This window comes from Cheilinus undulatus, linkage group 5 (assembly GCF_018320785.1).
Source record: "Cheilinus undulatus linkage group 5, ASM1832078v1, whole genome shotgun sequence".
In the NCBI taxonomy this organism is placed as follows: Eukaryota; Metazoa; Chordata; class Actinopteri; order Labriformes; family Labridae; genus Cheilinus; species Cheilinus undulatus.
The window spans coordinates 41,185,646-41,202,633 of NC_054869.1; the positions used below are offsets into that span (position 1 = coordinate 41,185,646).

Sequence of the window (16,988 nt, forward strand, 5' to 3'; positions counted from 1 at the left end):
AAAAAAAAAATATATATATATATATATATATATATATATAGAATTAAAATTGGGATCTGAAAAAATTAAGCTACCATTTTAGATTCTGTTGTTGTTATAATATGGCGCCTCCTATGGCAACAAAGGTAACGAATGGAGATTTTACACATCAGACAGGGAAGGCCAAAGTAGTGTTTTGTAAAATGTACTAACTTTTAAACATAGATTATTGTTTGTGTTGTACACAGCATTTTTGTGGAGTTAAGGTTATCATCCTGTATGTTTATAATTGGTTGCTTTGGTGTATTTTGGCAGATTGGACATCCTTCCTACACATGATCCCTCTAAAATAATCTTACCCATTATAGTGGTGCCACAGCCTGAAAAATGCCAATGAAACTTTAGATGACAATGCTCATGACTAGTTTAAACCAAAACACACAATTTAACACACTGAAATTATTATTTTAATCAACTTAAAATGAACATTTTTAAGATGTTTTTTTTTTCAAAAAGTCCAAGTATAAATGTTTACATATTTCAAGATCTTTTAAGTTTAATTTTAAAACAAATCACTTTTCTTTACATTTTTTTCACTAAAAAAAAAAAAAAAAAAAAAAAAAAGAAAAGAAAACCAGAGTGAATTAAACTAAAATGGGCCAGTTTTTGTTTTGTTTTTATTTTTGGAACACAGGCCTCTTGAATATTAATGTGTTAAAGATGTGAGGATAAATATATTTATTTTTAAATTATTTTAGCAAGACTATATACAGTTTTGAGTTACACCACTGTACTCAGGTAAAATGGGCCAGCTTTTTGGATTAAAGGAGCCAGTTGTTCAGATAAAATGGTCTCACTGGTCAGGTAAAATGGGCTGGCTGTTCATGAAAAATGGGTCAAATGTTCAAGAAAATTGGTCGGCTGTTTACAAAAATGGACCAGCAGTTCAGCTAAAATAGGACAGCTGTTCATGAAAATGGTCCCACAGCTGGGCTAAAATAGAACAGCTGTTTATAAAAAACGGGCCAGCAGTTGGGCTCAAATAGGACAGCTGTTCAGGTAAAATGAGCAAGCTTTTAGGGTAAAATTTGGCAGCTTTTTGTGTTAAATCTGCCAGCTAGTCAGGTTAGCATGGCCAGCTGTTCGGGCAAAATGGGCCAACTGTTCAGGGGCAGTGGGACGCATTTCAATGAAAAAAGGCTAGCTTTCTGGTAAAATGGACGAGCTGTTTCAGAAGGATGGGCCAGCTTTCTGGGTTAAACAGGCCAATGGGTCAGGTGAAATGGGCCAAACGTCTGGGTAAAATTGGTCAGATGTTCAAGTAAAATGTGCTTACTTTTTGGGTAAAATGGGCTAGCTGTTCAGGTAAGATGGGCCAACTGTTTTGGTAAAATGGGCAACTTTTTCAGGTTAAATTGGCTAGCTGCTCAGGTAAAATGGGCCAGCTGTTCAAGTAAAACATGCCAACTGTCCAGCTGAAGTAGACAGCTTTCACAGAAAAATGGGCAAGCTTTCAGTTAAAATGGGCCAACAGTTCAGGTAAAATGGGCCAACTGTTCAGGTAAAATTGGCCAACTGTTCAGGTAAAATGGGCCAACTGTTTTGGTAAAATGGGTCAGTAAAGCAGGCCAACCGTTCAGGTAAAATGGGTCGGTAAAGCGGGCCAACTGTTCAGGTAAAATGGGCCAAACTATTAAAGTACAATGGGCAAGCTTTTTATGTAAAATGGACCAACTGCTCAAGTAATATAAGTAACTTTTTGTGTAAAATGGGACAGCTTTTCAGGTTAAATGTGCCAGCCGTTTAGGTAAAATGGGTCAAATGTTCGGATGAATTGGGCAGCTTTTTATTAAAAAATGGGCTAACTGTTTAAGTAAAATGGACAAGCTTTTGGGGTCAAATGGGCCAGCTTTTTGGGTAAAAAGGGCCAACTGTTCTGGTAAATTGGGCAGATTTTCATTGAAAAATGGGCCACCTTTCGGTTAGAAATGGTTAGCTTTTCAGGTATATTGGGCAAACTGCTAAAGTTAAATGGGCCAATGTTCAAGTAAAATGGGCAAGTGTTTGGGATCAAATGGGTCAGCTTTTCGGGTAAAATGGGCCATTGGTTCAGGTAAAAAGGGCTGGCGGTGTAGGTATGATGGGTCAACTAGTCAGGTAAAAATGGGCAAACTTTTCATGAAAATGGGCCAGCTGTTTAGGTAAAATGGGAAAGCTTTTCAAGTAAAGTCGGGCCAGCTATTCAGGTAAATGGGCCAGCTTTTTCAGGTATACTGGGCCAGCTGTCCCACCCAACTGAGCAACATCTGGCCAGTAAAAACTGTTGTTAATAGTCAAAAATGTTTAAAGAGACAATTCAGTATCGGTCATTATGATTGGCAGTCCAAGTTTAGGAAGCCAGGATGCTCCGACCTTTTACCTGATGGCTCATTTTAAAGAGACAGAAAATGACTGTCTCTCACATTTGCTGTTATAAAGTCTGTTCCTAATGAGAAAGGCTCTTTTGAAATGATAAATATTCAATAACTTATTTTTGTACTAACTCACGTTTTACCTCTTTAGTAGAGATAAGGTATGTGCCCAACAACAGCTGCCCTTCATTCAAACAAGATTTTCCACCAATGACAGTACAAAATGAAAAAACTGCAGAACATGTTCACACACGGCCCAATGATCACATTTTTAACACATTATTATTGAGAAAGTTTTGGGCACAAATATTGGAATTTTAAAATGCACCTAAAAAGATACAGTTAAACTAATGTCGTCCAATACCAGTGTCATGCGGACGTTATCATGCATCCTAATTGGTGAATAAATGTGCTGACCAAATGTTACCAGAAAAAATGTTTTTGGACCAGTTTCCACCAAACTGGAAATTTGAAACATGATCCTATCCTTTCTGCTGAAATGAACATGTAATGTCTGCAGTGTTACAGAAATGTCAGGAATGTAAAATGTGTTGGACTTTTTCTTTAAGACAGAATGACTAAAGTCCCACCTGAATCCACATTTAATGTTGATGCTGGTTTCCTCACTTTAGCCTTCATCTCTGCAAGTGCACGGCTCTTCCATCCTGTCAGTATCCTCCATCCACCATCCCCTCACTTCCACCAACACCCGTCTCATCCACAGAGAGAGAGAGAGAGAGAGAGAGGGGGGGGGAGAGAGAGAGAGAGGAGGAGGAGAGAGAGATCCTCCTTGGCACACACCCGTCAGTGTCTCAGTGTGATTTTGACTGACTGACTGACTGACTGACGGGGAATTCTGGAGGAAACACGCCGGGAAGGATTCACTCTCTGCTTTTTCACCGTCTTGTCTGTCACTGATCTCCCCGCCGATGGTTTTCTAACCTCACCTCCTGTCTGACCGCTTCGCCATCGGATTTTAACTTGTTTCTCTGACCACTTTGATTGGCTGAACCGGGGCTGATCCCAGCCACCCTGGGCCGTGGCCGTGGGGCTGTTCAGCGAGCCTTCCAGCTGAAGTTGGCACCCAAGATGAGCGTCTGGAGAGCCGGGAGCGGGGCTCTCTTCTCGCCGGGGAGAGGCTTTGGGTCGTGGCGGTGCTGCTGGTGGTCGTGGTGGTGGGTGATGGTGATCGGGGTGGCTGTGGGTTCGGGGGATCCCTGGATGTCCGCGGAGGCATGCCCGTCGTCTTGCTCCTGCAGCAGCACCAGGATCTCCTGCGTGGACCCCGAACGGGGGATCAATTCCTTCCCGTTGCTGCAGAGCGAGGCGGAGATGGAGAACATCACCGACATGTGAGTCACATCAATGAATGCCCTTTCAATCCCAGATAACTCATTTCTTAACACTTTACCAGTAAATGAATGCCACCCTTTCCCTGATTGGTGTCTGGAGCTGACAGCCAAACCCGCTCTAGATTTTTATCTTTTTTATCGCTGTGAGTTTAAAATCGAGTCAGTCCACGATTTAACCCGTTCCGATTTTAATCCAAGTCCCTGTGATTGATTCGGCTTGGGTTCGGCTGTGACTCACATCATGTGTAACCTACATTGCATAACAGACTCATTACCATCACTGGGCACATCAGTCTTTTCAACACGAGCGTGGAGAGACAGGCCATTTAAACATGAAAGCAGCTGCGACTGATTGACTTTATTCTCATAATTAGCACGAGACAAAGCCCAGCCTGTGTCCTCGGCGCGAGCACGCGCGCGCACGCGCGCCTAGGTTTATGTGTGAGACACCACTGTCCAAATATTAGCACAGACACTTCCCAAGATGGCTCATATGAGTGTATTTAAATGAACCACAAACGCGGAGAAAAATCGATGTGAGAGTCAACATTTAGCTTGTGTGTGAGGAGATGCTTATTCGAGGTGTCAATGTACCTTTCACTCCCTAGAATCTTCTTGAAATAAACTGAGCCACGTCATGTCTGAGAGCAATTAAACAGGAGATTTAAAAAAGCCATTGGTGCAGTCTGTGTCCTGGCAGAGATAAACGGCCTTGTTGATAAAGACTTGTCTGAGATGAACTTGGAGAGAAAAGCCTTGGACGCGGTTAAAATGAGCCAGCAGTCTGCTCAAAGACACTGACTTGGTGCTTGGCTAATGTAAACAGACAAATTACTGATGAGAGAGACGTTTGAATTCCAAACGACCTTGCCAGAAACTCAGGGAGCTACAGCAGGTTCTACTGTCCTCTCTGTGTGTGGTAATTGGTTAAACGTGCTGATGTTTTTGGACATCTGACCAAAACACACAGTCTGACAGAGTGTAGAGGGCTTTCAATGTCAACGAAAACTCTTAAAGGAAGGTAACCCCCTAAAAAATCAACTGCTTTTTCATTTTGTCATGAACTACATACCAATTAAAAAGAAAAAAAAACCAGTTTAGGAACAAGACAGTAAATTCAGACAAAATTAACAATGAAAGAAAACCTTGATAGTGTTGATGTTGCTGATTTTTTTATGGGTGTTGGCTCTTTAAGTAACGTTGCAGAAAGTTGTAGGGAATAACAATTAAACAAAAGCATGCAACCTGTAACAAAAAGCTCAGAATATATCAATATGCATTTTAACCACAAGCTGTAAATTGTGGACTCTAATGGCCATATGAAGGGTACTTTAAACCAGACTGCTTCCCGCAAACGACCACAAACATGCAGCAAAGCTGCTGATTCCACAGATACAGCCTGACAGATCAGTATTTAAACCCAACTTATAACTCCTTCTGCCAATATAAACATCTTCTTTAATTTTGTGACATGGTGAGTCAAGGGGACATCATTTAAATCAATGTTGAAGCATGGTAGGATTATAATTTTAAGTCTCATCATTAAGCCAAGATCTCTGATTTCTGCACATTTACCTGTTAAATGTTTAGATGGTAATTTATTGTAGATACTTTAACTGAAAACATATTGGAAAGTGTAGCTTTATTTTTAAAAGTAGGTTGAAGAAGCAGCTTTCACACCGTAAATGGTTAAATTGATCAGTATACGTCTGTGTTTTAAACCACTGAAAAGCGCTGACATTCTGGGTCAGCTTGTTCAATTATTAAAGTGGTGCATATCACATTTTGATGTTTTCCCCCCATACAGTTTATTTTCAGACAAGTTTGCTTTTTTGATGAGTAGAGCAGACAGGAAGGACGAGAAAGAGGCAAAAAAGCACCTTCTGGACCGAGAGCCTGAATGTAATGATGACATACAGCGTGGTTTTCTACTGCACCCTCAAGCCGTTATTATATGTATTCAGTTAAATAGACAATGTATGATAAATCTTTAAAGTGGACTAAGTAGAAAAACAACATGCTTTGAAAACATCAGTAGAAATGATTAAATCTAATAAACTAAAGGTGCAAAAACAAGGCAAAAGGTTTGAATCGTAAATGCAAATATACATGTATCTATATGTAAATATGTATATGATAAATATACAGTATATATACAGTGCTTAACAAATGTATTAGACCACCCTAACCCCAACCAAAGTAAGGTTTATGCCACAGCTGCCCTAAATTAACAACATTGGTAATTACCAAAATCATTTTTGATGTTTCTGCAATGGTTAATACACCAATATGTAGAAGCTCTTTAACTGAAATTATATTTTTAATGCTAAAACATAATTATTATTGTTAATCATGAATTTTCAAATTTACTGATTTACAATAAACTGAAAAAATAGTAGAGCACATTAATATTTCTTGATTAATATGTCAAATTATAGTTATTTACTTGCATCCCTGAACAGAAAAATGAGTTTTAGTGGTTGAATGTTATGCTTGATTCATTTCTGACTTCTCAGAGAAGCCCAGTGAGCCGGCTCAAATTTGGGTGAATTCAGTTTGAAATCCCTCATTCCTGTTCAAAATGGTAAAACGTGGAGAGCTCACTGAAAATGAAAGAGTCAGTATTAAAGCACTTCATGATGCTGAATGGTCTTTGAGATGAATATGCCAGACGGTCTAATACATTGGTTAAGCACTGTATATAACTTTGTAATTGTATGTAACATTGTAATTGGTACCATGACTTATTATCCCTTTCAGCCCACTTTTGTTAAGCCACATCAGCCACATCTCCTTACAGCCACAGATGTAAAATAAGTCCACAACTTCTCCCTGTTTCCATGAGAAATATTAGACTAAGACTAGCCAAAAATAGATCTTTGATGACTAAGACTGACAAAAAGTAAGTTTAGTTTTCATCAAGATGACTGAAATTAAACTAAAATGTGATTTAGTTTTCATTGGACATTCAAGATCCATGATATTTCTCCACTTTGGGTAAATCTGTCAAAATACAATGAATCTGTAGCTTTACTGCCTCTAAACTGTAGAAAGCAGGGACCCCAGGTTTGGCAGAGTGCAAAGAACACACTATCATGATTTGGTACCAGATTTAGGCAAGAGAATAAATGTTTGGACTAAAAGTCAAGACTAAAATGTGAGGACTTAATATGGACTAAAATTAGACTTGAAGGTTTTGGAGTTTTCATCAACTAAAACTTGACTAAAACTATAAATGGTAGAAACGACTAAAATGTGACTAAAAAAAAAAAACATTTAATCTAAAGACCAAGACTAAAATGACTAAAAGACTAAAGACTAAATTAGAAATAGCTGTCAAAATTAACACTGGTCTGTATCTGAACAGGACGTCAAAAGTCCCTTGATATTAAAAAAGAAAACATTGGAATTTCAATACAGATCGTGTGACAAGGAGGTTTACTAGCATTACTTTGTCTAGCTTGGACTGAAATTAAAATGTTTTATTTTTATGTGCTATTTTGCTTTTTCTCCCTCATTTTGATTTGGAAACTGTTTCATCTTTAAGTGAAGAATGGCCTCTAATTGGGTGCTGTTTGATGCAAATTTACTGTCTTTGTTCATCAATCCTACTAAATGAAAGCACAAAAGCCTAAAGATTTTGTAAAAAATATAGAATTTGGGCATTTGATTGAGGCCTGCCTTTATTTCTCAAAACATGCAGCAGCACAAGGCTTGTAAAAGGGACTGGGCCTCAAGTTGTGATGGGCTTTCATTTAAGGTTTGCAATATGTACATACCTTAATAGATAATTGAAATGGCTCTGTATATGTAATATAAAATAGGGATGTTTCTTCTACACGCTCACAAATATACATGCGAGTCTGCCTTTGCACATCATACATTTTTCTATAAAGTATTTTAAGGTTAAGTTGTCTTTTTAATCCTCATTCTTTAAATTTACATTGACTAAAAAGAAATTATTATTTATCCAGAGATGAAGAGTAAAATGACAGGACAGAGAACATTTGAAAGGCCCTTATTTACAGATGTTTCTCTCAGCCAATCTCTGTGAGTCTGCCACATGAAAAGCATCATTAAATGACCTTGTGATTTGGCCAAACAACACGTGCAGCAGTAAGACTGACAATGAGCTCGGCTGTGACAGTTGCAGCGTGTTCCCTCTGAAGGTGAGCCACTCCCAGACATCTGATCTCAAAGATCCATGAATTGAAAAGTACACATTGTTTTCCTGAAACCTGTTCACACAGTGACAGTCATTCACTCGAGGGAGTTGCCCACAGTCATCTCCGGTGGGCTCTTAAGCAGGTCGAGTGCCTTGCTCAAGTGCAGCAGAGTGAAAGAGGATAGAGCAAGCCGAGCCTGTTTCTCTACTTCTAACAATCTACAGACTCCTCGTTTCAGGGTCATTCATCAGCTGCAGTCCTTCAGGAGTTCATTTTTAATTTTGAACTCTAATTATATGGGCTTATTATGTTGCTTTGTCTTGTTAAAATGCTTCTATGCATGCTTCCTCCTCCCTGTTAACAAATGAGCCTTCTGACACACACTTGTTTCTCCTGACAGCTACATCGCCAACCAGAGCAGCTTCTCCTCCATCAACGACAAAGACCTGTACTACTACAAGAATCTCAGGAACCTGTGAGTCTTTACTGCCTGCATTATAAACACATACACTTTGGCTCATGACACATAATAAGGGATACTTATGCAGAATATTTATGCGTCTGCTATAAGGGTGAGATGAAATATCACCACATCAATATTTGTTGTCTTGATACAATTGTCAAATCACTGGTGCCAGAAAGCTCCATGAATATTAAAAAGCTGCTTTAAGCAGACATCCCTGCCTATTTGATTCACCACATAATTACTTCATGACTCGTCATGGTGGCATAAGTGAACAAAAGTCACTTGGTCACAGAAGAAGTTTAAAGTGAAATAAAGTAGATGAAGTAGACTGCAGATTAGGATTAGGCAGTGATGAAATGTAGTTAAAAATGAAGTGACACTGAAAAAGAATGACAAGAAATTGCAGTGAATAGAAACGTTAATCCTGCACCTGACATTTATAAAGGGATTTTATCTACTTCAGTTGATCTTTATCTGTTTGATCTGCAACATAAAAGTTATCACAGTGGAGTTGTATCAGGATACGATCATTATCATGGCAATTTATTATTTATTGAACATATCCTGTTGTATTGTATTTAGATTAACACATTGTTTTGTACCACATTGTATTGTTTCACATTCTGTTTCACATCGTATTGTTTCACATTGTAACATTTCACATCGTATTGTTTCACATCGTATCGTTTCACATTCTGTTTCACATTGTAACATTTCACATCGTATTGTTTCACATCGTATCGTTTCACATCGTATTGTTTCACATCGTATTGTTTCACATCATATCGTTTCACATCGTATTGTTTCACATCGTATTGTTTCACATCATATCGTTTCACATCGTATTGTTTCACATCGTATTGTTTCACATCGTATTGTTTCACATTGTATCATTTCACATCGTATTGTTTCACATCGTATCGTTTCACATTCTGTTTCACATCGTATCGTTTCACATCATATCGTTTCACATCGTATTGTTTCACATCGTATTGTTTTACATCGTATCTTTTCACATCGTATTGTTTCACATCGTATTGTTTCACATCCTATCGTTTCACATCCTATCGTTTCACATCGTACCGTTTCACATCTTATTCTTTCACAGCTTATTCTTTTCCATCAAATTGTTTCCCACTGTATCGTTTCAAATTGTATCTTTTCACATCCTATCTTTTTACATTTTGTCATTTCACATCATATTGTATCACATTTCATTTCACATCATACCAGTTCACATTATGTCATTTCACACTGTATCCATTCACATTGTTTTTGTTTTTTGTTTTTGAATTGTATTGCGTGATATAGTATCACATAGTATTGTATATCACATGGCAATATATTACATAGTGTCATGTCACATTATACCATTTCACATTGTATCATATCATATCATATGGTGTGTTATCTTTTGTAAATGTGCCATACCCTACCCTAAGTATTGTATTACATCTAGTGCTGTCAATGGATTTAAAAAAAAAAAATCAAGTTAATCACATCACTATGCTGTGATTAATCATGGTTAATCACAGCATTTCTTTAGTTTTAGCAATTTTTAGATTTTTAAATGTTCTTATTATCAAGTGTTTATTTTCAGTATTTTAACTTTATGTAAAGTGCTTTGAAAGCACTTTTTACTAAAAATGTATTCTTATTTTTATTCTTATCTATAAATTAACATTTAAAATACCAACATTTACTTGTATTTTTGGTTGAGATAAATTAGTACAAGTATGCTGTTTAAATGAAGAAATATTATACAAACTAGAGTTTTTAGACTTATTTTGGTTTGTAATTCAGAGTGTCTTAATTCACTGAGCAATAATATTTATAAACTGCAAATGAGCCCAGAAGACAAACACATCAGGTACTAAATAACCTGTGCAGTAAAGTGAATGATCAGATGTGCTGTTACCCCGAGGTAGCTGTGTTTGCTGACTGATGTCCAGTGGTCTCTCGTCAGTGTAGTAAATGTAGCTCGGGCCAGCTGCTCCACTTCGGTTGCCTTTTAGCTGTCATACAGTTCACGGATTCTTGTGACAGTAGTTCTCGTAGGTGTTCTGTGGTACGGGTCATCTGAGGCGACTTGGAAGATGTCTTGAAGCCCCTTATAGTCAATGATGTCGATGGTCTGCAGTCTCTGGTGACCCATTAGCAATCTCATTAGTCAGCATAGATGTTTTGGGGACAAATCCAGGTCTGCTGGACTGCGCTGGTGTAGCTTAACGTTATGGCTTGATCCTGTGTTGTTGTTAGCGTCTTTGCTAGCATTAGCAACATTAGCTATCATAGCTTGATCCCGTGTTGTTGTTGTTAGAGTCTTTGCTAACATTAGCAGAGATGCGTTTTGCCCTGAGGTGGTACTCCAGACTTGTTGAGTGGTGTAAAGACAGTTCATCACCACAGTATGTATACACAACTTTTGTTTCATCCAGACTTCCATTAGGCAGCTTTAAAAATCGAAATTTTCCGTGAAGCAGACCTGGGTCTGTCTCCTCACTCATCACTGCTGGCTGTGTTTGACCCACCTTTAACCTTTTCACCCCAGGGATGTAAACATCCGCGCAGGAGGACTACAGGAGGCAGTTGTGGTCATACTTAGTCATATGATTAAATTGCATTATTATTTTTCTAATGCGTTAAGCTTTCCAGATTAATCACGAGCGTTAACGTTATATTAACAGGCCTGATTACATCATATTGTACTGTCATTTCTTACTCCTTTTATCATCATCACTCTAAGTGGAGTCAATAGCTGTTTGACTTTGTTTAACAAACTTTCATTTAAAATGCATTTTGCCTCTTGATCATCTTTCTTTCTCTGTTTTTAGACCAACCAAAGCAAATTAAATTGTATGCAATAAAACAGCATCACCATCTCATGACACCGTTATCACGGTCCATGTCTTGTTATGTTAGTTACCCTGCAATTTCCACCCCTTGTCTGTTAAACACAGTACCAGTGTGGCGTTCACTCCTTGGGCACAATGTATGCAGTGTTTAAAGGTAGAAAAGGATTCTGAACCGTCTTGCTGTAGTGTGAGAAATGTTGATATACTTTTCCTGTATTGATAATTTTCCTTCTTTCCTTGAGGCGATGTGTTGTTGCTTTCAAACTGTCTGTGATTACGCTGTTATCCCAGGGTGTTTGTAGTTCCTGTTTTCCATGTGTCTGTGTCTCATTTTATTTCTTCATCTCAAACTGAATCGTCAACCGAGCAGCACTAACTTGCAACGAAATAATTTGTTAAGTAGACAGCTAATTTTCCAGCCAGTGTCCCATTAGGTGGAGGGATGAATACAAAGCATGTTATGCACTGCAAGTGAGTAATCTAATAATTGTGGATGGACCTAAACAAAACACTGAGCGCAGGAGGGAGGAGTGTTCAAGAAGAAATCAAGGACAAATGCCTTGTGTTTTTGAGGAAAACTCTACACAGTAATGTTCTTTTTTTAAAGAAAAATGCTTGTTGCCATTACAAATTAGATACTTTTACAGTAGCCATTTAAGTGCCTTTTTACCCTAATGCAAAGATCAATCAGTCATGTAGTATTAGTCAAACCAACTTTTACTGATTTCAAGGCTTAACCTCAGCTAATGAGGGTCAATGATTTCTTTCACCTTGTAACTGAACATGCTACACACTAGCAAACAGGATCTTGTTGACATGCAGTAATGGAGAGATGTTGGAATAAGGATACTCCAATTGAAAAAGCACCCAGAGCAGTCTATGTCTTGAAACTCATGTCACCATATACTGAGTGAACCTGGGTGTACACTGGGCAATTTCAAAGACGATTCAGATGCAAATTTTGAGTCATACTACTCAATAGGAAGTCTGGCAAGCTTTCATTTGTTGTGCAGTATAGAGGGGAACACAACAGCTGACCACACCTCGACCAGCTGCCTCGACTGTTCTGGTGTGTTTGACATTTTGGTTGTATGACTGCACACAATCCCACAGTGGGAGCAGAACTATTAGCAGATTCCCAAACTTTAGGGTATTTTTCCTTTGTAAAAGGATGTGTTTGACAGCATCTTAAATTATCATGAAATCAGCAGGAATGTCTTTATAATGTGCCCTCCCCAACTATGAAAAATCAAGCAGGAAATGAACCCACCAGCTGATATGGAATATTTATTATAATTTAGCTGCTAGTTGTGTTTGCAAATGATGCTGTTTATGTGTCTGTAAGGAAGAGAGATTTCCTATCACACGAGAGACTTCTGATTCACTTTAATGTTACTTTTCTGGCTGAAAAACAACAAATATTTAACTTCACACTACTTGTCTGACCTGGAAGTTGACACCAAGATAAAGGGAAAGGTTTCATTGCTGTACTACTTACCTCCGTGCTGTAAACTCTGGGGGTGAGGCTGGCTGATTATAAACGGGTGTGCTATTCAAATGACAGTTGTTTTCAGCTGCTGCATATATCCATGGCTAGTCTGTTGTGTGCTGTTATTTGCCAGATATGCATGATTCATAGATCACATGTGGACCATGTCGTAAGGAGATTTCTGCACTCAAATCTGGGGTGGTTTCCATGCAAGTTTGTTAAATGGGGGTCATCAAAGCACACAGCTTGAAATGTATGCAGTTTAATTAAGTAATGCAGAGCATATTGGAGTATTAAGGGCACTTGAAGCCATTTCTTTGATATATCTGTTATTTATCTTTTTAACATGTTTATTTAACTTGTATTTTGCAGGTATAAAAGTGAAGTGTGTCTAGGTCATTACAGCTCATCTGCAGCCAGATGATATCTGTGTCCAGGGCATTCAGAATCACCCAAGAACATCTACTGAGATCATCCCATTAAGTTTCAGTTCTTTTTTTTTAGTAAAGGAAATCACAAACCTAACCACAACTCCATCAGTTCAGTCCTGGTAACAGGAACAGAGGTCTAGGGTTGGGCACTGAAGATCGTAAAGCCCCTGTACACTCCTAAATGATGTGAGAGGTTGTAAAGAAGACAGTCGTAAATAGACTTATTAGTATGTACATAAATAAATAAATATATAGGTAAGAATAGGTTGGTGTTTTGGTCTTTGTATTGACAAAGAAAAGCATCCAGCATGTGCAGGCTGCAAACTGATGACAAGTGCACAGTGGCTAGAGCATTTTAGGCTCTGAGAGGAGCCGATCATGTATAAAACATCACTATCATCTAGGAAGCTCATAAAAGCAGAAGAAATCAGTCTGTTTTTGGTGTCCTAGTGTTGCACTATGAACACGCCTTAAACTGCAGGAATGCTTTTTAGATGAGGCTTTCTGTTTTGGCAATCCTTGGTTAGTGCGGTGAAATCATTTTTTTATTTCATGTAGAGAAGGTCTGAAAAGTTGAGGGCAAACTTGAAGGAAATGTCAAAGATCCCAATCCCATTAGGCTTTATTATTATGTAAAGAAATGCTGCTCTCTTTGACTTTTTTCTGTTCTGTTATGAATGTTAATGCTTCAGTGTGCGTTGTTGCCTTAGAAGTCCAGGGGCCATAATAGATAAATAAAAAAAGATGATGTACTTTTTCTTCGGATTAAATCTGTTTTGGCTGACATTTATAAAATTGTATTGATAAATCAGATTACCAGATAATAACTTTCTTAGGATTTCTCTGTCAGTTTTCTTCACAGCAATAGAAAAACAAAACTTTAATTGAGTCATTATCTTAGCAAAACAATTTGCAAATGCAAAAGGCAAAGATCCACAAATCCAGAAATGGATTGACAAATGCATATGCAGATCAACACGCAAAGAAAGCTGGGATACCCAGGGAGAATTTGCATACGCGTTTGTGGATCAGTGTGTTTGTTTGTGGATCTGTCAGTTAATCTACAGATTATTTTTCTAAAAAAAGACTTATACTCACATAATGCTACCATTATCTTCTGCTGTTTGCATTGAGATGCTGGTGCCCAAATGAAAGTAAAGAGGCCTCTAATCTCAATTATATCTCTATGCGCTACTGATTGTAATCCACAGGTCCCTTAGCACTGTCACCTTCAACAGACCTAGGCTCTATATTCATGCTCCAGGTTATGACAGAGGCATGGCTTTTCATGAGCCCCCAATCCAACTATATACAACACCTAAAAAGTATTCATAAATCAATCATGGCCAATATAATTTGGCTTTTCTACAAAATAATTACATTATAAAACCTCTTGAATGTCAAATTGAAAACAGATTTCTCCAGTGTAATGTCAAATAAAATATGTAATGTCAAATACGTGACTGTATAAATATCCACTGCCATGGCCTGCACATCTGGACACTGCAATTTTACTTCATCCTCCTTTTCGAAACTGTTCCAGCTTTGTCAGGTTGCACAGGGATTGGACGTGAACTTCCTTTTCAAGTCCAGTCACAAATTCTCTCTTGGATTGAGGTCTGGACTTTGACTCAGCCACTCAAGAAGAATGACATTTTTGTCTTTAAACCATTTCCTTGTAGCTTTCACTTTGTTCTTCAGGTCATTGTCTTGCTTTGAAATATATCATCCTCACAGCGTGATGCTGCCGACACCTTGCTCCACATTGGGGATGTGTGCTTGTGGTGATGTTCAATGTTTGGTGTCCACCAAACATAGTGTCTTGTCTGATGGCCTTAAAGAAACATTTTGGTCTCATCAGATTAAAGAACTTTATTCCACTTGACCATGAGGTCTCCCGCATGCTTTTTGGTGAACTCTAGTTTAGATTTGATACGAGTTTTCTCTTTGCCACTCTCCCATAAAACTTTAACAGGCGAACCGACAAGAAGCCAACAGCTGCTGTGTGCAGAGTCTCTCTCATCTCAGCTGCTGAAGCTTGTAACTTCCTCAGAGTAGTCATGGGAGTCTTGGTGGCCTTTCTTGCTCATCTTCTTGCACGGTCACTCAGTTTGTGAGGACAGCCTGATCCAGGCAGATTTACACATGTGCCATATACCTTCCATTTCTTAATGATGGATTTAACTGAACTCCAGGGGACGTTCAGTGCCTTTGAATTTTTTTGTCATTTACTTCACTCAGGTGATCCCCACTTCACCAGTTGTGAGGCTCCTACTGTATGTGGGACCTTTTACAACCCTTCAGATTGACACTCTAATTTTTCCAAAATGATTCCAGTCAGTTATCTTGAGACATTTCACCTCACAGTTTGCTTGTTTTTTCTTAGTTATTTTTCATTTTTGTTTGTGCTAATAGTTTTAATTGTACATTCTTTATTTAGTATCTCGACATGGGAGGAAACCTCAATGATTATCAAAGTTGAAATAAAGTTTGATGATGGCAATAATCAATTTATTTGTTTCTGTTTCAGAACGGTGACCAACAGCAGGCTGACATATGTATCGAAGCTGGCCTTTCAGAACAACATCAAGCTACAGTACCTGTAAGTCAAAACTCAGGATATACTCAGTGTTTATGCTTTTGATTGAAGGGGACATATCATGAAAAACCCATAGAAGTCCTCAATTTGTAGAAAGGCTGTTATGAGCTGGTTTACACGGGGTCAAAATCCTCCTCTGGGGCTTGATTGTTTTTTTGTTTTGACCAAGCATGACTGACGTTTCGTTTAGACCAGTGTGTCAAAAGAAAGTTTAATAAAGAAAGGCTACAGACACATTTTTCTGGGCTAGCTGACTAGTTTTAATATTCTTTTACTTTGTTTGCTGTATTATTTTGTTTGAAATTTAGAAACATTCCCGATGATGTGAAATAAAATTTTGTGAAAAAGTATCCAGAAAAATCAAGAAATCAAACTAACTAAACATGGTGGCAGCTTAGAGCCTGATGGGAAATGAAGTTCACCCAGGTTCAGCCGTACTCAGTTTATAATTGGTCTTTGGATCTTGTCAACATAATTAAAGTTTGATACTTATTAGACTAATCAGATGTACTCCTTAAGGTTAATTGACACTGTGCTTGGAGGGGAAAACTTTTAATGAGAAAAATAATGCAGGCTTATTGATGCATGTCGAAATGTGCTGCGTGTTTATGTAACTCGAACCTTATTCCTCCTTGTGTTGATATTATGATCTCCTCTAATGTTTGGTCATTTGCAGGAATCTAAAGGACAACAACCTTTCATCACTGTCCTGGAGGATATTCAGACACCTCAACATTTCATATCTGTGAGTTCAAAGCAACATTGTCTTTCAGTATGTCCATCTGTTCCTCTCTTTCTCTGGTTCTTCTGTATCCATCCCTGTGTGTAGCTTGATTTATACAAATACTATCTTTTATGTAGTTATCAGTATTGTGTTTTAAAGCTTTAAGTTTTTTTTCCTGCTGGGATTTTTGTGGAGTCAGAAAATTATTATTTATAACTATTAATTTTGCTGAACCAACAGGGCTTAGTGTGTTTGACTAAAACTTTAGGATGCCTGCCAAAAAAGGCAAACAACCCAATTAGCACACTTCTTATTCAGCCTCATCCCTTTAATATTGTACAACACTTTTAATTAGAACTAAACTGGTGGTTCAAAACCTCCGCAAGGCATACGAAACTGTAGGTTGTTTGCAGTCATGTCATCTTGATGACACTATGGGGGCTGAGGAAGTGAGTTGGGAACCAGTGGAAATGGAGGAAAGTTAGTATGTTAAAGCTCTCAGTGGACATGCATGCT

The 16,988-nt window shown here is 38.1% G+C and overlaps 1 protein-coding gene across 1 annotated transcript in view; it reads left to right on the top strand.

Annotated features, from left to right (window-relative positions):
• Positions 1-2,844: 2,844 nt before the first annotated feature.
• Positions 2,845-16,988, top strand: part of ntrk2a (neurotrophic tyrosine kinase, receptor, type 2a) — a 178,664-nt gene continuing 164,520 nt past the window's right edge. The window contains exons 1-4 of the mRNA XM_041787159.1: positions 2,845-3,742; positions 8,309-8,383; positions 15,680-15,751; positions 16,425-16,493. Coding sequence (XP_041643093.1) covers positions 3,480-3,742; positions 8,309-8,383; positions 15,680-15,751; positions 16,425-16,493 — 479 coding nt within the window. The 5' untranslated portion in view covers positions 2,845-3,479. The remainder of the gene's footprint in view (positions 3,743-8,308; positions 8,384-15,679; positions 15,752-16,424; positions 16,494-16,988) is intronic.